Source organism: Astatotilapia calliptera, chromosome 6, assembly GCF_900246225.1.
Source record: "Astatotilapia calliptera chromosome 6, fAstCal1.2, whole genome shotgun sequence".
In the NCBI taxonomy this organism is placed as follows: Eukaryota; Metazoa; Chordata; class Actinopteri; order Cichliformes; family Cichlidae; genus Astatotilapia; species Astatotilapia calliptera.
Window position 1 is genome coordinate 34,855,400 of NC_039307.1, and position 23,718 is coordinate 34,879,117.

Consider the following 23,718-nt stretch of genomic DNA (forward strand, 5'->3'; position numbering starts at 1 on the left):
GCTGGGTGCACAGAGGCTCGAGTTGGCTTTCAGAACCAGGATTCTCAAGATAGATTCATATGGATGCTCTAAAATATACAAATAATGGTTGATATCAACCCTGTTGACTGGTAACAGCAGGTGCAGATATCAGTGATCAATGTTTATTTGTTGTCCGATTAATTTCCATTGATAAGATGTTCAAAAAGACACTGAAGAGCTGAAAGGCTCTAAAAGAGGGCAGTTATGTTTTATAATGATTTTTGGCACAAAGATTGAAATAATAAAAAAAAAAACATTAACAGTTGGAAAAAAAATATCTGAATGGGTTATTGGGTATCGGTCCAGAACTTCACAGTTCCTGTAAAGTTGGCGTACTTCCAGCGAGCAGAGCTAAGGGATATTTTTATTCATATCTGTTTTATTTACTCTTCGTTTTGGAGGGAATGTTACAACCAAGTAGCCGAGTGCTACGGAGAGACGAGACAGAAGTTTTAAACACTCTTAGACGTGCAAAGAGAAAAAAACTGTATGAACCTGAACAGTAAGCCTCGGACGTCCTAGTATGATAGGCTGTATATCACAGAATATCTTTTTTTTTATTATTGTCGTTTTTCTTTAGCATATAAGATTTAAAGATCATCTGTCACCTTTGACCTTTTAAAGTCGGTTGTAGTTTTTGCCCCTTTGTAGGGCAGCTATGCCTGAGCACAGTTTTCTAACTCGAGGTTGAGCGGGGCCAGAGCAAAGTGCTAAAAGCTTGGTTGTTTGAGTTTTACAGGTTTTTTTTTCATCGTGTTTGTTTGTTTTTTTGTTGTTGTTGTTTTTTACATTCGAGCAAGCGTACTGTAGTTTTTGAAAGTTATTTTTAAAGGAGATGCTACTAATAAGACATTAACACCTGTATGTAGAGTTGCCAAGTTGTGTTAAAAAAGAGTCAAAGCTGGTTAGCTGTAAAATAGAGAAAGAGAACCACATATTTTTGCATTGCGATTGTTGTATGATTGAGGTGCTGTGGGCGGGGAGGGTTGGAGAGGCGGTGTAATGCTGGACCAGATGTTTGTTTTTTACTGTACTGCAGCCGTTGTCGGGACATGATCAGGACGGACTGAAAAATGGATGGAGAGCTGAGGCAAACAAAACTGTGGCGGGCTCACATCATTTTAAGGCAATGCGTCTGAATGTCTGTTTAAAAAAACTGTCCTTTCATGGATGAAAGCTTATTCGCTGTTGTCTTTGCATAATTCAGATCAGAGTCTTTGCCAAGCCTGCATAAACTTACACCACAAATCGACCCAAAGTAAGTTTACTTGACCAGCTTTTCCACAAAGAATAAGCTATTGTTGCTTGAATGTTTTTTTTTCCTCTTTAAAACGTCACCTGGGGGCTAATTACAGCTACTGCAGCTTCAGAGAATTGGTGAGGGGGGGGCTCAGAAGCTGCAGTAAGTGCCAAAACCACCAGGTGGCAGGATCCCAAGAAACAGTGATCCCACAAAAGCTATGATTGTAATCAAAGAGTCTCGATCACTGTTTTTATCCGAGCACCTTAACAGCAGGCCTGCTGGAGGCTACTGCTGCTCATTTTACAAATCCAATTCAAACCTGCCAAAATGTCTGCGATGCCAAATAAAAGCTGTCAGCAGATTGAAATGTTGCCGACATGACTTCCAAAAGAAAAGAGCACTGCAGCCGTTTTCCTGCTTCCATCCTCCATCCACGAGTCACTCCACATGTTTTTCATTCCTGATCTCTGTCTCGGCGTCCGATCCACAGCGAGGAACAAAAGTGACATGGAGAAAGTGGAGTCATCTTTTTTCCCCTTAAAAATAGAAAAGAAAAGCACCTTTGGGCAAGAGCTCAATTGTTAAGTAGAGCCAAAGCCCTCTGCACCTTTCCGAGCACACTCACCGTGTCACTTCCTGTCTGTGGTTTGGATGTCGGCATCAGAAGAGGGACGTTTGTTGATGTAAGGTTGACAATTGTAGATGTAATGTGAGTTTTGTTTTGTTTTTTGTTTTTTGGGGTGGGTTGGGGGGGCTTATTTGAATTGTTTTTACATTTTTGTACTTCCCTTTTTATTTTGTATGTTTATTTTCTCTTGTAAAGTGTAAAAATGATGATCATCCTTCACCCATGTGGGAATGGATTGCAATTGAACGCAGGCGGGTAGGTAGGTGGGTGGGTGGGAGTTGGGTGAGGGTTACCAACAAAGGGTGAAGTCTGGTCTTGCTGATTCAAACAGGGTTCCTACACGTATATGGAAGTGGAAAGGAACAAAAGAAATCACCAATAGAGGAACGATCGTACAATAAGAATTTGATGGTTTACTGGTTCAGGGTCAATCGAGAGTTTTGAGCTTGAAAGTAAAACCAATTATATGTATTCAAATTATTAAGAACTTTTTAAGAAAGTGATTTTTTTCAGATGTACTCGAGTGTCTTTTTGGGCTAAAAATTCCATCCAGTTTATCTGATGCATGGACACTGTATTATCTTTTTGACACTTGTATTCACTTTTTGTTCAACAAATTTTTAATGTGCGGTCAAAATACGAAAGGAAAAATCCTCCCTTGTGCCAACTTTCTTAGCTTTGGTTTTGGTCTACTGTTTGAAAATTTTGGCTTTATAACTGCTAAACGAAGCCTGTGTCTGGGCTGTGAGCAAAAATGATGATTCCAGTGTTTCACTGCACCTGCCATGATATGTCGAATATTTTTAAAAAGTTATTTAAAAATAGTTGAAATGCTGAAAAATGATATTATTTTACAGTCACTGTAACAATTTAACAGTCATTAATGCATTAAAGTAAAAAAAGTACTGTTTAGCTAGCTAGCACAATTGTCAGTATCTGCACTAATGATGCTAACAACCAAATTCTTTTACAGTCAGGACTATTTAACACATAAATACCAAACAGGGCATTAACATTGCACATGCGATGTTAACGTTAAATGTTAATGCTCATGGGGAAAAAGCTAGCTAGCTAGCTAGCCGTAGCATCATTATCTGTGCTAACAACATATCCTCCGCTTGGCTACCAAATGTTTGGTGTCTCTACTCATTTTCAGTTTTGAGTGCACCTGTTAGTGTAAATGTGAAGAAGTGTTTTGTGGTGCAAGAATACAAAATAGAAGCTAAATAGTTTAAAAGTAGAGTATTAAATAAGTTACTTCCCAGCAGGGAGATAATTCTCTGATGGTTTGTCACTATTTGAACAAATTTGCACTAGTGCAGGTTTAATGCTGAAGAGCAAAGTTTTCTTTTTAAACTGTATGGATTATAGACTCACAAAACCAAAGTACAAAGCCATAACATATTCCAGAAAGGAAAACAAAAACTGATGGACAAAAGGCCAAAACACCCCCAAAAGACAGAGGATGTCTGAACACTTGACAAGTCGAAGTTGTAGAAATCGAGGGTGGATTTTTCCTGTGTAGGGGCCCTGCTGAGACTGTCGACACTTTTGTTGTGTGGTTAAAAACGGGCTAAACTTGAGAATAGTGAACAGGAAGTGGACGCAAGACTATACAAGATTGTAATCCTGAAGTGAAGCCTCTTGGTTTGTGTCTCGCCTTCCATCCCTCTGCTCAGCCAGCTTTCCTCCACTTCTTCCTCGGCGTAGCGGACCTGACCTCTCTCACCCCTTCTCCCGACCTCCGATACGGTCCTTGAGCTGCGCGAGTCTTTTTCCTGCTGTCTGCTGGTCTGTAGTCGTCTATCAGAAACATTTACTCTTCTCTTTCCCCAAATCCCCACACACCAGAGACAACACACATGCTCACAGATGCATAAATATCTATATATATACTGTATATGTATACATGAATACAAAACAGGCAAACCTCTGAGATGCCGAAGCTCGCACCCGCACACTCTCTGGAGGTGCTGCAGGACACGTGTGCGTGTGTGCGTCTTCGTGTCGCTGATGCAGTTTTTCAAAAAAAAAAGAAAAAAAAAGAAAAAGTACCAGTTTACCTCGGGAGCTCTCAGCCATAGCAGACCTTAATCCCCACAGATATCTCAGTGCTGCGAGCAGCTTCTGAACTGCTGTGGCTGCCGTTACAAAGCAGGTACATACTTTTTTTGTTTTTCAGGAACAAACCCAGGAGCCTCAGCAGAGCGCTCTCGGGCCATTTGAATGCATACAGTGCAGGGTTTTTACAGAAACGGGACACAAGCTGGGAGTCCATGTCAACACAGTCTTACCTCAGAATCATGCTTCAGAAACGGGGGCGGGGCTTACATATGATCATAGCAACCGTGAATGACTTTTTTTTGTTTTTAAGTTTTATTTCTTGTCTCTGGTGTTGTTGGGTGAAAACAGTCTGCAGATCTTTCTTTTCTCCTTTTTTTTCTTCCACTATAAATATATAAATATATAAACTGTACATTATGACATAGAAGCACTATCAAAGTTTGATTGTTAGATGTGCACTCGCAGCATGAGGTATTATTCTTTATTATTCTTCATAGCCCAGAAAAAAAAGGAAAAGTGAAATGACAGCTTTTGGAAGTTTAAAAAATATATATAAATATATAAAAATAACAAAAACAATGCAGTAGCATCTACTGATGTCAAAGAAAAATACCCAACCTCACCCCACCACACACACACCTCTCCCCACAGACCTTTACCCAAGCCCTGCCCCCTCTTCCCCCTGAACTCCATACAGATGATTGCCCAGATGCTCCCTCGAATCAGCCCCCACCCCCCACCCTGCTCTCCTTGTACATGCCAGTGTTTCCCTCATGTGTTCCAAGTGCCAATAACTTTGTGAATTCCTAACTGTGACCCAGTAATAAAGATAATTGCACATTAACTACTGTAAAGAGAAAAAGAAACCAGACTGATTAAAAATGAGGAAGAAATCTGAATATCTTAATAAAAGGTTTGTAACAAACAGGACTGACCTTACAGCGGCGTTGTGTCTTTATTTGCTGCGATTTACTTTTGTCCAAAATGCATCACCATCTGAAAAGGTGGTTACTTTAAAAACATGTGACCTCATTCAGTGTGACCACTACTGTATATCCAGGTCCCATGTTTATCATATTCACATCATACAAATAAAAACCTCATCTTTTACTCATAAAATGAGATTTGAAATTAGCTTTACAGACTAAAACCTTTTTTTTTGTACCAGGATGTAAACTTTAAGTTAATAATGGGTGTCACTGGGGAGCCTCAAGTGGTCATGAGAGGAACTGCAGACAGAAATCTGCACTCAGCTCAAGAGGTTACATTTGGCTAGAAATAAGAAATAAAAGCAGAAGCTTGGAGTCTTAGGTAGTGAACTAACAGAAATATGCTCCATCAAGTAAATACTTATTAGTAATATGATGTGAGTACTGGGTTTTGTGAGAGACTCAGCAAACAATTGTGCTAGATAATGTGAGAGAGTGCATCTGTAAAAGTGGTCGTTTTGAACTAAATGCTAGTCTGGGCATGGTAACAGCGACAGTAACAAGATGCAGATGTAAAACCTACAGTTTATGACATCACAACTTGCTCTACCAGAGGTCAACATCCATGATTATTTACAGTTTTTCTGCTGTGTTTTACTTCTTAGTGTGGTCTTTAAATGAAACTGAAATGAATAAATAGTTTCCCAGACACAGCAGAAGATGTGCTGCCATTGGGTAGTGAAACATTCAATAATTTATTTTCCCAAAGCTGCTAATGAAGTCAGTTTTACACTGAACTTTTAAGCAGCGGGCAAATAAAACACACAATCATGTGACTGCCTATGGCGCCCCCCTGTGGTCAACTGAGGGAGGAGGAAAAATAACTGAGTTTATCTGCACTCTTTGATGTGTGATGTGTGCCCACAGATGTGCAAACCACTTCTTTCTTCAGAGAACACAGCCTTCACAGCTGTTCTATCCCTCAGCAGATCCACACACTTGTCCAGTGGCTAAATTAAAACTGTCACAGAGGTGTTGTGTAACACTGTGAGGCCTCTGAAGGGGAAGAGTCGATGCAATTCGCTTTAGCTGCATTTAGTTGAGCAGGCATGGAGCACACTGGACAGACATAAGTTTTCTGGCCTTCGCTGTACTCGTCTGAAAATGAAATTCAAGTTGCGGGGTGGAGGTTTGAACGCAGTCCAAGGGGTCAACTTTATTACCACACGTCTTAAATAAACCCTAAACTAAACTCATTACGCCACAGAAATGCTCCACACCTTATTCTCCAACAAAATTCAGTTGTTTGCACACATTTTATGAACATAGGGCTTTTCCTCCTTATTTCTTAGCCAAGTTTAGGCAGCCTTTTGAAAATAAACATGAATTCAAATAAACAATCTGAGCAGCAACTGCCCCAGGATGCATCTGAAGTGGGAGGAGGCCTTTGTGTGCACAGGTAAGCAGCTGCACCCCCCGAAATACACAAACATGAGGGGCAATGCTTTTTATTACTCGTTGTCATGGAAATGCAATGATAAATAGCAAGTGCTATTGTATGTTTAATATTGCAGGCTGGTGGAAAAGCATCTGGAGCTGCACTTATACACATGAGATGGACATGCACTTCTTACAGTGGAAAGAACAGGCACAATATTTTTCTCCCTAACATTGAAGTGTCCCATTTCCTGTGTGTGTTTTTTTTTTTAAATGTAAGTTCTCCCAATTGATAAATAACACCATCTTGAAAGGTGGCTTAGCATTTGTCACAGAAAAATGTGCTCAGTTTGAGCAGCTTCGGCTTGACTAATAAAACCCATCAGCTCCTCTCCCAGTTTCACAGGATGTCTGAAACACGCACGAACGTGTCGGTCTCCCGACTGCCGTCTGGTTATTTTAAGAGATGTGTGCAGTTCACAGAGCCTCCGGGGAGTAGCAGCGCGCTCCTCGCAGTTAAAGTAAATGTAATTTTACATAATGATTGCCGTGTGGCTCTCAGAATAACACGCAGGGATGTTTCCATTTTGCAAAGTGCTTCTCAATTAAAACTCAAACATCTGCAATCCAGTGAAAGCTTTTATCAGAGGAACAAATCACAAGAGGGAAGCCAAACTGCCATCCTCGAAACACACAGCCGAGACGCCGAGCGAGCACCTCAAAGAAGATAAACACTCAGGACGTTATTCGGTCATTTCAAGTTTAATGAAACTTATAACCACAATCAGCAATTTTAAAAAAAATCTCTGGATGCCAGTAACAGAACAATTGTGTGATTCACTTTATGCAGTTTGCTTTTTCCCTTCACTTGTTCTTCATACGGTATATAGTGTATATGACAGGAAAAGTTTACACTTTGTCACCAATGTTGCCCTTTTTTTCTTTTTAGCAGAGGCAGTAAAAACACAATGACATACTCAAACATCATGTGTGAAAAAGAGGACACGATGGCTACCAGTACTGTATTTTACACATTTACATCCAAAAATCCAAAACATACTCGTTGTAATAGCTGGTCATTCACACAGAATAAATACAAATGTGACCTTTGGCACTTTGAATATTTACTTTCATTAGCAGTTTTGAACCAAAGGTTAGTAAAAACCACTGACGTAATCGTGTTTAAACCTTTAGCCATGCTGCTCGTGTGGCTGATATTTTAACTCGTGCCATCCACCTTTTGATACTCTGAGAGGGCAACAAAAAGCTCAATCTCCCCAGATCCTAATCCCCCAGACTCCCGTTGTCCATGCCACGATGAATCAGAGCTGATTTGACAGCACAAGGGGGTCTACGTGATATTAGGGAGGGGGTCCTCATATTGTGGCTGATTAGTGTAAATGTGTGCTAGATGGAGTTCAGCACTGATGTTAACTGCAGTTATTATAATCTGAAATAATCTACTGCTAGTACCATTAAAGCTGCATTGGGCAAAAGCCCCTCCCACGAGAGGCACACGGGTGTGTGCGCTTCATTTGGGTTAAAAACAAGACAACATTGAGTTGAGGCTTCCCACAGGACTCACACCCTTTTCTTCCAAGTCCCCTGCTTAAATCCAGTAATCTCACAGAAGTCCACCACATTCCACTTCCACACAGATTTCATTCCTCCTGTCCCTTTCCCCACTTCCTTACCCCCGTGTGTCCTGATGGCACAAAACACAACTATAGGACGTGCACGGGTCCAGTCTCTTCTCTGACTACCTGCAAGTTATAATACGCTGTACAGTTATTTTGGAGTAATGAACCAAAACCATATCATCTAACCCAGCTTTAAAAACCAGGATCGGTGGGAGTGATCATCTAATACTTCAATTTGCACAGATCAGATTAGTTAACAATGACCAGTGCTGTAATTGCACAATCAGCTTTGCAATCAATTCAGCACCATCACTACATGAAACCTGTCAAGCACCTGTCTGATGTGCCGTTACATTATAATCATGTAAAAACAATTCCCAGGTTTAAGTGAAACAGTAAAAGGAAGCTCTCTGTTCAAAACCCTTCATGTGCCTTTACATTCATGCGCCTCCGTGTTGTTTCAGACTGACACGTTTCCCGGTTTTTGAGCTACTTGCCCTTCTGAAGCTGGGACAAGAGCTCACATTAACTTACACAAAGCTCTGGCAGTAAAGGTGCTTTCAGCCTTACCCACTCCTGCAACAGGCAAAGGCACCTGACCTCTGACCTACAAAACAAAGAGTTCATTTTCTCTAACTGGGTGATTAAAGCTTGAGTGAAGATATCTGGATCACACAGGATTAAAAATCAGATGCTTTGTACAAGAATAATTTCCATTTACACACAAAAAGCAAGTCAAAGCATTTACACAGTGCTGCAACACACCTCAGTGTGGGTAGTACTGCCTGACGTGACACAAAAGAATAGAAATGAGCCTCAGGCTCCAGCAGAGGGAGCTCTAAGCCTAAATCTAGGCTGTGTGGGGACATCCTGCCCAGCAACTATTCCTCTGCTCATTAGCTGAAGCTTTTCAATAAAAAAAAGAGAGGCAGAGCCATTCGCTTGAAGCCAAGGTTTTCTCTCTTCAACCAGTGAGGGTAACAAAGCCTTAGCCAATCGTGTGCTCAAATGTCTGCGGGGGTGCGAAGGAAGGTGGCCTTTGCCTCTCTGTGGCAGATCACTATCAGAGCAGGAAATGAATCATTTATGTCTGCTGAATAAAAGAGACTCGGAATGAATCTGACAGGCAAAACCAGGATCCATAAGATCCCCCCCCCCCCACACACACACACACAGCTCAGCAGCACTTTTTACTAAACTCTTCATCAGTGGAGGGAAAACCTGCACACCTGCCCGATGCTGATTACTGCTAGCAAGGAGTAAGCTCCCAGCATGATTTACATCTAGGCACACAAACAAACTGCACATTTCAACATGGTATAAAAATAGATTTAAGGCAACACTGAAAATCCTCCCCCATGCTACTGCTGTTGGCTTAAAACGAAGCGAACTTTAGCAGGTTTGTGATTTTAACCCAACAGGAGCGGTCCTCCCCGAGTCCCTCTAACTCCAATGATAACCAAAATGCATCAAAATAAAAGACATAATACCACCAGGGTCCCCCCCCTCCCCGTGCTAAACTGTGCTGCTGAGAGACCAGCAGCACCCTCTCCACTAGAATGGCTGAAGTGGAGTGGAGGATCCATCCTCACTATAGCCTGCAGATCACCAGCTTCCCCTCAGCACAAAGAAAGGGAGTGATGGGAGGGGCTCTGTAACCGTCCAGCCATCCAGACAGGGAGGAGTCTGTGAACGGGGTCGAGAGGTCATAGACTGCTTATGTCAGAGTGCAAAGAAGAGGATGAGGACCACGATTAGGATGGCGACCAGGACACCGATGGCACACCACTGTCTCCGACCTGATGGACACAGCACAGGACATCATTGCGCTACAGTGTCACAGAGCTTAAAACGACCTTAGGCAGCATAAAATATTACAGTAAACACACCGCTCTTTTTTGGAAGGAACTCTAGTTTTTGTCAAGCTTATTTTCTTTTTCCAACTAGCTTTGTGTCTGATTGGGCTACGACTGATGATTGAGAGCTGATTCAAGTACCCAGCATAATACTGAGGGTCACACAGGAAATGTTTTGGCCTTTTAGCGCTTCCCTTTCCTGTTTCTTCATTTCATTTCTGTTTTTACACACTGCTGTGGTTGCTGTCACTCTTTTTGACACAAGCTGTGTTCCTCACAGTTTTGTCTGCTATAACAGACAGAACAGGGGAGATGAAATGAATGAGAAACACTCAACGCTAAACAGCATTGCAGAAACTGGAACTAGCAGATAGGCTAAACTTTGAGAGCAATGTTTCAGGGTCTACAGAGTCACAGTTAAAATGCACTTCTCACAGCCCGCACTGACTGATTTAATTCATAAATCAGGCAGTGTCACTTTAACTAAATTAATTGAAGGTAAATTTTCTGTGAATGTAGAAAATATAACTGCTTGTGTGTAAACTCACTGCTGGTCATGTGAGACACTTTCTCCAGCTTCTTCAGCACAGAGTCCATGCGGGACGATGTCTGGTCCATCTCATCTCCAAAATCCCCCAACATCCTAAAAACAAAACGAGCGATACCGCGAGAACTTTAACATCAGCATCTGCACATTGTGACCTCACAAAGGCCTGGCTGTTGCAGGGATGTGGACGAGATTATAAGAGGATCAATGAAAAGTTGCCTTTGCGATTAAAAGGCATATCATCTTAATTTGAGGCAAAACGACAGGCTTTTGAGAAAGATCAAGACCAAAAGATTTGACCTTGGTCTTGATCAAACTGGACTGCGGCTCAAGACATTTGTAGTTTCAACAAATTTTGGCGATTTGTTTTAAACATTTGGATTCATTACAGCGAGTTACAGCAGGCTTTTGATAGGACATTATTATATAAATGGACAAAGCTGTAAAAAGTTTAGTGGAAGAGGTGCTTTTCGGTGATGTTGGACACACCCGAGCCTGTAATCCAGTCAGGATTTAGATCAAGTACATCAAACAAAAACCTGAACCTGGTTTAGACTGTCAGGTGTTTGTGTGTGTGTGTTCAAAACCCACAATCCTGAAGTGCTGCTTAACATGGATGTAAACACTGTGGGGCTACGAATGCATTCAGTATTCAGTCCTAACTCAGCGGTCACACATGTGACATTTTTTATAGGCATCTAAAAAAAAGAGCATATGATGACTGGGACACACCTTTATGTGTTATTGTGTTTTCTCAGCCAACTGAGGAAAAGCTCTCAAAGGTGTGCATGTGTACTCACACGGCCTGCTCATCGAGCTCGTCTCCGATCCGTCCAGACATGTCTTTGAGGACTCTGATACTGCCCGACACCAACTCCAGCTGCTCATCCTGCTCCTGCATGATCAACTACACACACACATACACGCACCCATCACTTCAAAGGACAGACTTACATCTCTTTACTGAAGGTTTTCCATAATCCTTCAACTAACCTGAACCTAATCCTAGCCTAAAGATCTTCACCCTTAGATGTAGACGCCAACACTTGTGGGGACACAAGAAAGACATACAGGCCGTGAATGTGTTCCCGGTAAAGTTTAGTTACTTTTTATAGTTTGCTCTCTTTTAAATCACATTTCTGAGGAATGAAAATTGCAGAGAGAAAGAAGAACCTCCATTTGCACGTTTTCTACCCGCAGCGAGAACACAGAGCTCTGAAACATCACAAATCATTACTATTTTTTTCTTTCGTGTATTGTATTTTCCGTTCTATACCACATTTAAATGAATGTCTTTGGACATATGAGCTCTCATTGAGAGAACAACTGCCCCAACCTCCAAGATGCAGCCCCCCCCCCCCCCCCCCAAAGATTCACTCTTGTGTCAGAACTGACTGATTCTTTTCCGCTGCCTCTCTTTGGTCTGGATGTCATTGCTGTTTCCATACAGAAATACCAGTTTAAAACCAACACACACACACTGGTTCAGCCTCAGTCACTCACTGCTTCTGACCCACTCTTGGTACAGAATTACAGTATTGGGAATTATTGAAATTCTATTTCCCTGCTTGGTAAATCTGAACCTTTAAAAAACAAATATGTTTTTTGTGTCTCAGTGAACAGTTTGTATCGAGGGTGCTTCTTTTCAGAATCTCTACACTAACCGTTTAAAGAAAAAAAAAGTTCCACTAAATCATTTCATTGAATCAAATCATACACTGCTACAAACCCCCCGCAGTGATGTCAACGCAGAGGAGACCACATCCTTGCTGAGGTAATGAAACAAAAGGTCAAACTTTTCTTTCATTAAAAAAAAAAGACATGAAGAAACACTATTTCTTACTAAATACCACAACTTGACACAGGATGTGTGATCACACACTTTCATCACCAATATCAGCGCACACCGCAGGAAGTAGAAACCCACAGCTCATACTGTCTTTCACTTCACTCACAGTGTGATACTTTGCAGCACGTCTCCTTCACCTCACTGCTACGCTGCAGCAGCAATCCTTCACTGACGAGCTTATCTTTCACTCCTTCTGTGTGAGCCTTTGATTAAAGCTTTCCTGTCATCTATCACATGACAAACAAACAAAATATTCCGATGGGACTTTTCATGAATCCTCGTTTTACATGTAATCATTTGTCACACAACAATATCTCCTTTAGTCCCTTCCCTTTTTTCTTCTCATTTCTTCTCATGCTTCCCCCATCTGAGGCTTTTGCTTTCCTCTTTTTTGGCTCTACATCTGTTCAGTTTCAGCTGGTCTCTTACCTGCTGTTGCTCCTGCTGCTCCTGGATGTATCTGGAGTTTGCAGACACCAGATGAGCCTCCAATCCTGTTGACCTGTCCTGGCCCGATGAAGTCAGCAGAGCCTGGACAAACACAGACACGAGACTCAGCCTTTGCAGAAAATTGGGAGTGTACGTGTATGTTTGTGTGTCTGTGTGCTGTAGGAGTTTCCAGAGGAGAATTATTGTTGGAATAATAGGAGTTTGACAGCTTTTCAAAACACAAGATGGTGCAGTTATTCATTTTCTGTGGCAGATGGAAACTGATCTGTCTGTCAGGATTTCTCAGCTAATGTAGAGCAACTTTTGCAGTAGCATTGTGCTCCATTAATATAGCTCGTGCCTTATCATCAATAGAACAAAAACAAGAAATCCTCCATGATAACGGTGTCCACGTGAACTACAGCGAGGCTCATTTGTGAGTTATGTAAGGTGCGGCTCGTGATGAATGAATGGGCATTAAGAACATAATAAACTGAAGTGAAGGGTCAGGTCCTCTCTCTCATAAAACAAGGTTATTGAAAGTAAATATGAAGCTCCAGCAGCCAAAGTTAGCAGTGGACTTCATTTACTACCAGGTTCATAGAAACCTTCTTACTTTCTTCAAAGAATTAGCACACATGTAAAACCAGCACATTTGTGATATTTGGACACTGGCAAATTTTGTTTCCTGTGTGTGCCTGTTCATCCTGTTTTCAAAGTTTAAGAAACTAATAGAGTAGAAAGAAAAACAGTAAGAAAAAAAACAGCAGGACCAGAAGAAGGAAGCAGAAAAATGAAAAAAACATTTTTACACACTGAGAGAGCAGACGCCTTACATCAGTGTAACAAACTTCAGTCTTATGTTACCAAAAAGACAAATTGTGCAAACTTTTAGTAAATACAGCTATGAAATCAATTTAAAAATCCTAGGTGAGATTTTTCACAATTTATTTTGTGTGTTCAAAAGATTTTTTGGAGAAGTTGATCTTAGACCTTGAGGTCCAGGTCACTGAGATTTAAACTCATCTGAGATCTTTAGTAGCTGCACCTATGACATGAAGTTCAAAATCCTACATCACCTCATTCTCGAGTTATTGTATTCTCAAACCTGGGAGTTCGGGCCAAGCACCTGCTCACCCAGCGGGTGACAATACCCCATCAGCCTTTTACGGCTGAGGGGTAAAAACTGAGGTGAGAAAGTAAACGGAAATGCAATGTAGGATTCAGACAATCACAATAGCTTAGTCATATTTCTAGGGAAGTGTAGCTCAGATTACAGGAGCAGATTTTTACCTGGTCCTGTGCACGACAGGTGAAAACAGATGGTGTAGATGTAGAAGTACGCTAATTTGGAGTTCCACAATTCAGACCCTGTACCTCAAATTGCATTTTACCCAGTAGTGTGGATATATATATATTAGGGGTGCAACGATATTCGTATCGATATTGAACCGTTCGATACAGTGCTTTCGGTTCGGTACGCATATGTATCGAACAATACAACATTTGTAATTTATTTTATCAACTTTCCTTCTGACGATGCTGTCTGTGTTGAGCGCTCAGTGAATCTGCGTTCGACTACTCCGCCTAGGCTGCACTGTTGAGCGCAGATCCACTGAGCGCTCAACACAGAAAGCATAGTCAGAAGGAAGAGCGCAGGGCAAGCTAGCGAGACAGAAGTTAAGCTCCCCTTGCAACATGGACCTCCCCCACCCTCATTCAGATCTGGCGTTTGGAATTATTTTGGTTTTCATGTGATGTATGACCCTGAAGGTAAGCGAGTCATGGACTAAAGTAAAACAGTATGTTGGATGTGCCATGCAATGCTCAATTACATGGGTGGGAACTAGTGTGTTAGCGCAGTTAGCTCGTTAACGTGTTGGCCGTCTAGCCCCACGCACGGGGCGATCGGCGGTAGCTCGTTAACGGAGATTTGCCGTGTTGTGGCGTTAAGGTCATTTCAACGAGATTAACCTGAAAGCACTAGTGGGAACACAACGAATATGACTGCACATTTACGCAGACATCATCCTAGTGCAAAGACAAAAACAACAAGCATGCTACTAACTTTAGCCGAGTCATTTAGACAGCTGTTAGCACACGAGTCTCCTTATGCTGCTGAGAATATAGCCCAGAAGAAGCGGATAGTATAGCTTTTATTTTGGAAAGAGACATTTCTCTGTAATAAACTCTCTTTTCCAAAGATGAGTCATTCCTCAATCAGATACAGGGCTCGCAATATCGCTAGCCCGACGTCCCGGAGCTAGCGATTTTTTCAGTCGGGCTACCAAAATCTATCTCTGCCCTGCCCGTCGGGCTATTGTAGGGAGGAAAAATATATGTCAATGCTTTTGCATTCTTTCAGAAATGTAGCTGGGTAATTATGTCATTGGCATCGGTGAGCCACTGTCAATATGTGACATATTGAAATCGCGTTTGAATTTGCGCTTGTTTTTTGCTTTCACTTTGCAATCGCGCGAACTGTGTATAGAGAGCGACAGCACTGATTGGTGAGTGATGATAATTTGTGCACCAATTCCTCTGACATCGTCTTATTAATCGTTAGCTTAGCAGAGAATCGCTGAGCTTATGTGAGTGCGTGTGTAAAAGCAGCAGGATATATATTTTAGTTCTGCTGAGCCAAATAAGACAGGTCAGGGTGAAGAAGTGACAGCCAAAGAAAAGCTTACCACAAAACGGAGAAGTTATGACAAATCAGACTATAAGGCAAAAAGAAAGTACAGCTTTATGGTTTCATGGACAAAAGAATTTCTGTGGCTGCAATATGACGAGCTAATTAACCAGGGCTGCACATAAGTGGTCCGCAGGTGCGAATTCGCTGTCAAAATAAAAAACACGCACAAGGGTTAGGGTTAAATTTAAAAACTGTACTTTTGAGTTAAAATATATATTTATAATTTTAATAAATGACAAATTAAAAAGGCATGAACATTTTTTTTGTATCGAAAAAATATCGAACCGTGACACCAAAGTATCGAACCGAACCGAACTGTGAATTTTGTGTATCGTTGCACCCCTAATATATATATGTTATGTGTACACAGTGTGTGTGTTTTGTTTTATGTTTACATCTTCACCAACCTGTCTGTTCTTCTTCTCTGCCTGAGCCACAGCAGAAGGGCTGGACAACTGATCCTTCATGTCCTATACAGACACACACACAAAAAGCAAAACACAAATAATTACACCTCTCATTTCACAATTTGTCCCAATAGCAGCAGAAAAATCCTTTTAAAAGCTGCCTCAGTGCAGACATGTTCATTAATGAGATTTTCTGTGCTGCTCCAGAATCGCTGTCAGGCAAATCAAAATGTCAGAAAGTCTTTTGTTCCTTCACAGCGGAGCTCTTCTGTTTGGCTCCGGTGACTCAGTTCTCCAGGCCTATTTTAAGAATGCCACCTTTGCCGTTAAGTCGTAATAAAAACTGACTCATGTTTTCCATTGTGCCTACAGCTTGGACACTGATTTAAATTCATTAAAAGTCAGGAGCTCAACAGCTGCAGCGCGGTTAAATATGTCGACAGGTAGAAATAAACTGTGTATGTGGTTACAATAGAAACAGGGAAAATGAATAAATAAGTGTTGCTCGGCTTTGGGAGCTGCTGCTTTGACTAATGTTTGACTTTGCCTCTACTTTATTGGTAACACTGGAGCTGCAAAGACACAGCGGAGGCCTTCCAGGGAAGCAGCTGTCTGCGCTCCATCAAGAACACTTGTAGCTACTGGAAACCGATTTCAAAATAAAACATTATACCCTCAGCGTAGGTATAAGCTAAAGCTTGTTAATTAAAATCAAATAAGAATAGCTTGTTTTTAATTATTATTATAATACTAGATGAAAAATATTCTTTTGAAAAAGGCTTCTGATGGATCTGGGAGTACTACGACTTCTGAACCATTTATGAGATAAGGCCTAGATCACCTGACGCCAAGGAGTTTTTGGAAAACCCCACTGAATGATTACTCAGTGTGTTCAAAATAATAAGTGTTTGTTAGTCATACTGTGTTTGTGTGTAAATATGTTGCAGAAGATTAGAGCACAACTTATGAGTCATCAAAGCAAAGAAAATACTGGTAAATCTAGTTTCTCATTTTCATTTAGATAAGGGCTTTATGTTTAGGCAAGAGTGAACAATAACTCTGAAATTACAAAAATTTGGACAGTGAAGTACATTGCTCAAAAAAATTAAAGGAACATTTAAAACACATCAGATCTCAACAAGAAAAAACTTGCTGGATGTGGGTTTATACTGATACTGGGTATCATGTTAGGAATGAAAGGACGCCCCATCGTTTGATGGAAATAAAAATTATCAACCTTCAAAGGGCTGAATTCAAAGACGTTCTGACAAACCATCACTAACCCACCAGCAAACAGATCATGCGGAACGACGTTACAGGCAGCGTAATGTTCTCCTTGGCTTCTCCAGACTCTTTCACGTCTGTCACGTGTACTCAGGGTGAAACGCACAGGGTGCCAGTGGTGGAGTTGCCAGTTCTGGTCTTTTAAGGCAAATGCCAATCAGGCTCCACAGTGCTGGGCAGAGAGCACAGGACCCACTAGACCACATCCTGCACCAGGCCACCCTCATGATTGTTTGGTCAGAGATATTCACACCAGTAGCCTGTTGGAGGTCATTGGAAGCTCTGGCAGTGATAGTCCTGTCCCCCCTTTCACAAAGGAGCAGATATTGGTTCTGCTAATGTGTTACGGACCTTCTACATTCCTGTCCAACTCTCCTAGAGTAACTGCCTGTTTCCTGGACACCACGTCTCCACCATGTTCGTCAAACTGTGCTGGGAGACAGCAGAACATCTGGCAATGGCTCATATTAATGTACCACCCTGGAGGAGCTGGACTATCTGTGCAACCTCTGCAGTGTCCAGGCTCACCTCATACTTCCAGTAATGACACTGACCGTTAAAAAATCTCAGCGTCCTCCACCTCCAGTCCTGTTTTGGGGGTTGTCTCATTGTTGCCCCTCTAGTGCAGCTGTTGTTAACTTCATGAACATCAAAGCAGCTGAAACTGATTAACAACCCCGCTGCTACTTAACTGACCAGATCAATATCCCACAAGTTTAAATGACTTGATGCTGTGCTCTGATTAAAGTGTTCCTTTCATTTTTGTGAGCAGTGTAACATGCTGGATAATAAATGTTTTGTATTCAAGGGTAAATACAGAGAGACTTTTGACAAAACTCCAGATCATCATGTTTAAGCAGATATCACTTTATCAGGTACACCTTTGAGACTTAAAGCAACCGTATCAAATAGCTCTGCTATAAATTAAGAAGAGGACAACTATGTTGTTTCATCTACAATTTGTCATCTGCAATGTTTTATTCATGTCATTCACAAATGTTTATTGAGCACACAACAACAAAAAAAAGACCACAGGACTTGATGTCTGAATATACAAGAGTGTGGAAACAGGAAAAAAAATGAATTCAGGTTGAAGTTACCTGGACAGACTTCCTGGTTCGCTCCACAAAATCTTTCCTCTCCTGAAGTTCATTATCACCCAGTCTGAACTTCCCTGGATTTGACTCCACGATGCCTGAACCAGTCAAGGACCCACCAACAAAACGGCTCAATCAGTGCTACATCTCTTACAAGAGTGATACATGGTACTTAACGCAAACCTTGTGGAGAATTTCACAAATGCAAAGATAGCACCAAAATCAGATGTGGCGGCTGATTCATACATGAATGTTCAGGTGACCACTGTCTAGAGACAGTTTTGGTATGACTGCTGTGCAATTACACCTGCTTCTAGAAGGACTTGTGTTATGGTGCTGACCAGGTATTGCATTAAATTTCAGGTATTCTGACAACCTCTTGACTCCCTGGATTCATTTCACACTTATTAATCCGTCTCCATCAGTGATGACAAAAACCCCACAAGAAGTTCAGGCATTTAATAAAAGCTTGCCTTCTCTTCTTTTCCATCAGCAGTGTTTCCTGATATGTTCCTGAGTGCTGACAGCGACTTTTCAAATACTTCTATGGTAAATTATTATGTAACTAAAATAGTTCCAGTTTAGGAGACCAATCTGATTAAACAGGACGAAAACAGGAAGACAGTGTGCACAAAGAACCTGTTTGTTTTAAAAATACTGCTCATCATATGATGACAGTGCCATTGTGGGGCATTAGGAAGCCATTTGTTCATGCTTCAAGGATACTGATGGTTTCACTGAGGTCCTCTAGGTCCCAGTCTATGGCCCTCAGACAGTTTCTCAGTTCGTTGGCGCTCCAGTCTAGTTCATCTCGACTCACCTGAAACAAACAGACCCGGGGCAAATTTACTCATCCAAAGGTGTCAGAAACACTGGCATTGATTATTTTACAATTTTCTTTTTACAATTTTCTTTTTGGCCAGAGGGGCCGATGGCGCGATATGGCAGCCTCGCTTCTGTCAGTCTGCTCCAGGGCAGCTGTGGCTACAACTGTAGCTGCCTCCACCAGTGTGTGAATGTGAGAGTGAATGAATAGTGGAATTGTAAAGCACTTTGACGCCCCGAAAAGTGCTATATAAATGCAATCCATTATTATTATTCTTTTATAATTTTGATTTTTTTTTGTTTTCTGAAGTGATTCAGATGACATGTGACATCTCTTCTGTTCTGGGTCAATCTGATCCACAACATAACAGGGGGGTTAAAATGCTAAAAAACAAACAAATAAAACTAATACTTCGAAAAAACTTTAAAAAACAAAAACAGAGAAAACATTTTCATAGTCGAATCAATAAGAATGAGTAATAATTTTATTCCGCAGAAATAAAGTGGGGGGGGGGGCAGGGGTTTAAAGGTTATTTTAATGCAATACTTGTCCAAACATTTATGGAAAAAAAAAATTGGACATGTGCATACCAGTTCCCCTTAATTCCTATGAAATATTTAAGTGTCCAAGATACCTTAAGGCCCTGCAAAACTTTGGGCAGTATACACATCCTATTAAAAACACGAGAAAATAAACCTCACACAAACAGCAGTGAATTAGATGCCATGATAGCTCGATAAACGCGGGATTATTTCCAGTTACAATATTTAAAACTATAATGAACACCTGATGACCCTGAAAAGTTGTGTGCCATCCTGGCAGCATGTTTGTACCACGTGAGTCAGCCCATGAGGCTCACCTGTGTCCCCTCCTGCAACAGCTCCTCCCATCTATCAAACAGGCCCCGAGCTCGAGACAGGGCCTTCTGCACCTCCCTGAACAAAAACACACAACAGGAACATTATCAGCGCGGAAAATCATAGCCAGTTGACTTCGCCCTTTAATCATTTAAAGTACAGGGGTGTTTTCCGAACTGAGCACTGCAGCTACGCCCCTCGGTTAACCAAAACAAACTCCAGTTCCCATGCTTCCTAACTTCGCAACGACTTTAAAGTGCCTGACCACAGCCAGTCCCACAGCTGGCCCGTGTTTTCACTGACAGCCAAGTGGGGTGTGGGTAGAAACGGATTTCAGTGAGTGCTGAGTTCATCGCTCTTATATAAAAAAAAAAACCAAACTCACTGCGCCCCTCTGCGCAGCTGCTACAGTAGCACTAATGCTAACTAGCTAGAGCTAGCCGCTGGGCTAACTTCTCTGATATAACTTTGCTTTGAGGGGAAAAATAGCAACAACCCCGCGTAACTAACACTCAACACGCTAAAAGCTGTAGTTAGTTTATAACAACGCGAGCTTTCACGTCTCATTTAGTTTTCATTTCTCACCCCTTCACAACGAAAAATGGGTCTTCTATCGACATGTTGTTTCCTTCCTCTTCACACCTAGCGCATGCGCACGTCACTGGTAGCGCACAGACGTAAAAAAGACGGGGAGGGGAGGTGGAGAGTTGGGGGTGGTATGGTAGTTATATAACTCAGCTCAGTAACAGCTATGCAGGCGCTGTCCGAGCCTCTATTTGCTGGGACTTCGTCACAAGCATAAACACAAAGGACAAGAATAAAACTGTTATAAACAAACAGGTAGATAAAACAGGTATGGGAGCTGGACATAGTATATATTATTTGATTGATTCAAGTACAAAGTGCAGACCATGTACTGCAGATTTGGAAAAGGTAATGGAAAATTCTGTGAGCAAGAGGGGCAAAGTCCATCTGATGATGACAACAGTTTCATGGAAAGTGCTTTCGCCAACCTCAGTGTGGAAATCTGACCTAGGCTGATGTGTCATTGGACACTATGGAGGTCCTATTAGAAATTAATTTGAGACAATCCATGAAAATGGTGAAAGAAAAAAAAGGGATAATAGCAGGGTGTTGCTAGGGGAGAGAAAAAAAGCATGCTCGGCAAATCCTCCACAGCCGTGTTTGCATGCCTCCGTCCTGTCCCACCCATTTGTCTCTATTTCTGTGGGCTTTTCTCAAGCCCACCCTGTCCTGCCCAGCTCCTTCCTTCCTTCCTGTCGTCATCCTGCACTCCCCCAATTCCTCCCATCCTGTCCTGAGAAAATTCACAGCTATAGCTATAAATGTCCCGTCTTCTGTTCCAGGTTCTCTCAGTCCAATGGAGCACGTTTGGAATGTGGCGGCACGGCTGATTCTCATCATTGTCGGCTTGCCAATGACAAATCTGCAAATCTGACAAACTGTGTGATGCTATCGTGTTGATACGCAACAAAATCTGTGAGGAATGTTTGCAACACTTTGTTGAACTCGTGGTGACTGTTCTTATTTAAAAGACTAAACTCTTATTTTAGTACAGCTGAAAACTACCAAGCTGATCAAACGAGGAGTAAATTTGCCCAGTCAAGCATCTGAAGCATCATCAGTGGAGGGTGTGAGGAGCTTTCAAAACTCACCAGATTTTTTAAAATAAAAAAGTGTGTTTTTCCCCCCCTGTGTTTGGGAAACATGGTGTACTACTCCTTTTTAAAAAACACTGAAATCTGGCTCTTCTAGGTGTCATTTAATAAGGACCAGTGAGGCATCCTGTTCTCGTCTAGATGAAACTGTAGTATGAAATCGTATTTTCCCCCCTTGTGGAATAGACTTCATTTCTTTGTTTTGAAGATTTGATTTGATTGTGAAAGGTCAGAAAATAGTCTCTTCTTATCGTCCATTTTCCGACTGCAATCAATTGCACAAACGTCGAAGCTTAAAGATACAAGTAATTGTATCTTTAATCACAACATGTTTTAGTCATGCTTACATAGTTGGAAAAGGGGGTTTTCTGATTATCAGTATGCCTTTTAACTTGATGACCTCCCACTAGCTGTGGGAGGTCATTAGCTATGTGTCACTGGAACACAGGAGTGGTTGTAGACAGCGGGCCTATGTACACATAGATATTCCACCGAGGATCATAAACACATTGAAACAGAATTTCAATGGAATACGATCACTGATTCTGATTCCAGTAATAACTACTCATCATCTACAATATTTCTGACCAGTTTCACATCATATTAGGTAAAGATCTTCTCTTTTAAAACCAGGGTTTTTTGTAAGTGACCCCAAGTTTTTGAGGGGTAATAGCACCAAGTCAACATTTACACACAAGTCACAAGTTGATTTAAAGTGCTGTTGTGTTCGCATAGCCGGTACTATCCCAGGCTTTCAGTTAGCGTGTCATAAATGTGATGTCATAAAAGCTTATCTAGATTTACAAATTCCACAAACAAATAGAGAGGTAACCATTGCACATGTAAACACACGCACACAAGAAAGAAGAATCAAAGTTTGAATGCCTTTATTATCCAAAAAGCTTTCATTTTCGTCGTTTGGAAAACTGTCTCCCTCTGTTGCATTTAGAAGCCCTGCTCTTTGTTTATGTGTGCGTCATATGTAAACACATTTCTGGACCATCATTAGGCAGACAAATGTTTGAGCCCCTGCCACACAGTTAGTGATTATACAGCACAACACAGTCACAAACTTTTCACAAATATGCTTTAAAACTAGTTGTAGTCTGTACAGTTTCATGTCCACCATCCTTCGACGTTCTGTTTGAATAAGAGGAAAATACCTTCAAAAACCCCTTTGATAAAAAACTGATACGAGGACACGTTTCTGATTCTTACAAATTCCATTCGTTCTGTCACTCGATCTGTCGCCGTTGCTTCAGTACTGTCCAGCTCAGCTGAAGGCAGATCTGCCTTTGATGGAAACCTTGACTCATTTTTACCCTAACACCGTGATGTAGCAGGAAAATCTTCTTTAGCGGAACAAAACAAGATCTGAACTCAACCAAATCATGCCGGTATAAAAAGGGAAACTGGCTCAGAGTCAACAAGCAGGAAAAAACAGTCAGAGAAGCGAGTCTAAATATAGAAGTCTGACCCATTCCTTTGTGGTGCCTTTAAGTGCTCCCAGTAAGAATGACCTAATGCAACTTGCTGCTGCTAAGTGCGTTCGCACTTCCTCGCAGACCGAGGTGATTTATTTAAACCACTTGTTTTTGTCGAGGCACTGATTTAAAGTCAAGGATGCTGGAACCACAGGGTGTTTGCAGCTTTTGGTTACAAAATTAACAAAAATAAAAAGTAAAAAATGATTTCTTGGTTATCACACAGTTAATCCTTTGTCAAGAATCAGAGCCAAGTGTAAATCAGCTCTATTGAGAAACTGCATCTGCTTTTCAAAGCTGTCTAAACATCTGCCATTTATCCACTGGCTCGTGAGAAAGCAGGTATTATTGCAGATTTTGTTGCATTGTTACGAACACTAGCACAAAGAAAAGGAAGTGCAGTTACACAGAAGACTGCAAGAGTACTTATAACTGTGTGTTTTGCTTTATTTTTTTATTTTGTGTGTGTTGTTTTCAGTGTCTCATGGGAAGCGCATGATGGGAAGTGACAGTACATGTGGGCCTCACAAGAAATGTGTAGCTCAGAAGGAGATGTGCTAATCTATAGAAGCTTTCCTATGAAACAGACAAAAGCAGTTCACAACAGAGATGCTGGGACTGGAAAAAGGAAACACCTGAGTGTGCGACTGTTGCATATAAGAATCAATTCAGATTTATTTTCCGCTTCCCATATGGAAAAGAAATAGTAAAAATTTATAAAAGACTTGCATAAGATGTGGCCTATA

At 41.4% G+C, this 23,718-nt stretch overlaps 1 protein-coding gene across 1 annotated transcript; it reads right to left on the reverse strand.

The window, feature by feature from the left end:
* Nucleotides 1–7,064: 7,064 nt before the first annotated feature.
* Nucleotides 7,065–20,516, reverse strand: stx10 (syntaxin 10). The gene is made up of 9 exons (XM_026171883.1): nucleotides 20,395–20,516; nucleotides 19,812–19,887; nucleotides 18,853–18,946; nucleotides 18,130–18,224; nucleotides 15,746–15,808; nucleotides 12,644–12,745; nucleotides 11,166–11,272; nucleotides 10,367–10,461; nucleotides 7,065–9,761 (listed from the first exon to the last, which is right to left on the reverse strand). The coding sequence occupies exons 1-9, from the start codon at nucleotides 20,427–20,429 to the stop codon at nucleotides 9,685–9,687; spliced, it is 744 nt and encodes a 247-aa protein (XP_026027668.1). The 5' UTR covers nucleotides 20,430–20,516; the 3' UTR covers nucleotides 7,065–9,684.
* Between the last annotated feature and the right edge of the window lie 3,202 nt (nucleotides 20,517–23,718).

What these genes read in the sequence shown, in the direction of transcription:
- stx10 (XM_026171883.1), bottom strand. Translation starts at nt 20,429, where the DNA reads ATGTCGATAGAAGACCCATTTTTCGTTGTGAAGGG. An exon ending in CCATTTTTCGTTGTGAAGGG is followed by an intron (nt 19,888 to 20,394) that starts GTGAGAAATGAA and finishes GTTTTTGTTCAG; the next exon opens with GGAGGTGCAGAAGGCCCTGT. An exon ending in GAGCTCGATGAGCAGGCCGT is followed by an intron (nt 10,462 to 11,165) that starts GTGAGTACACAT and finishes TTTTGTTTTTAG; the next exon opens with GATGTTGGGGGATTTTGGAG.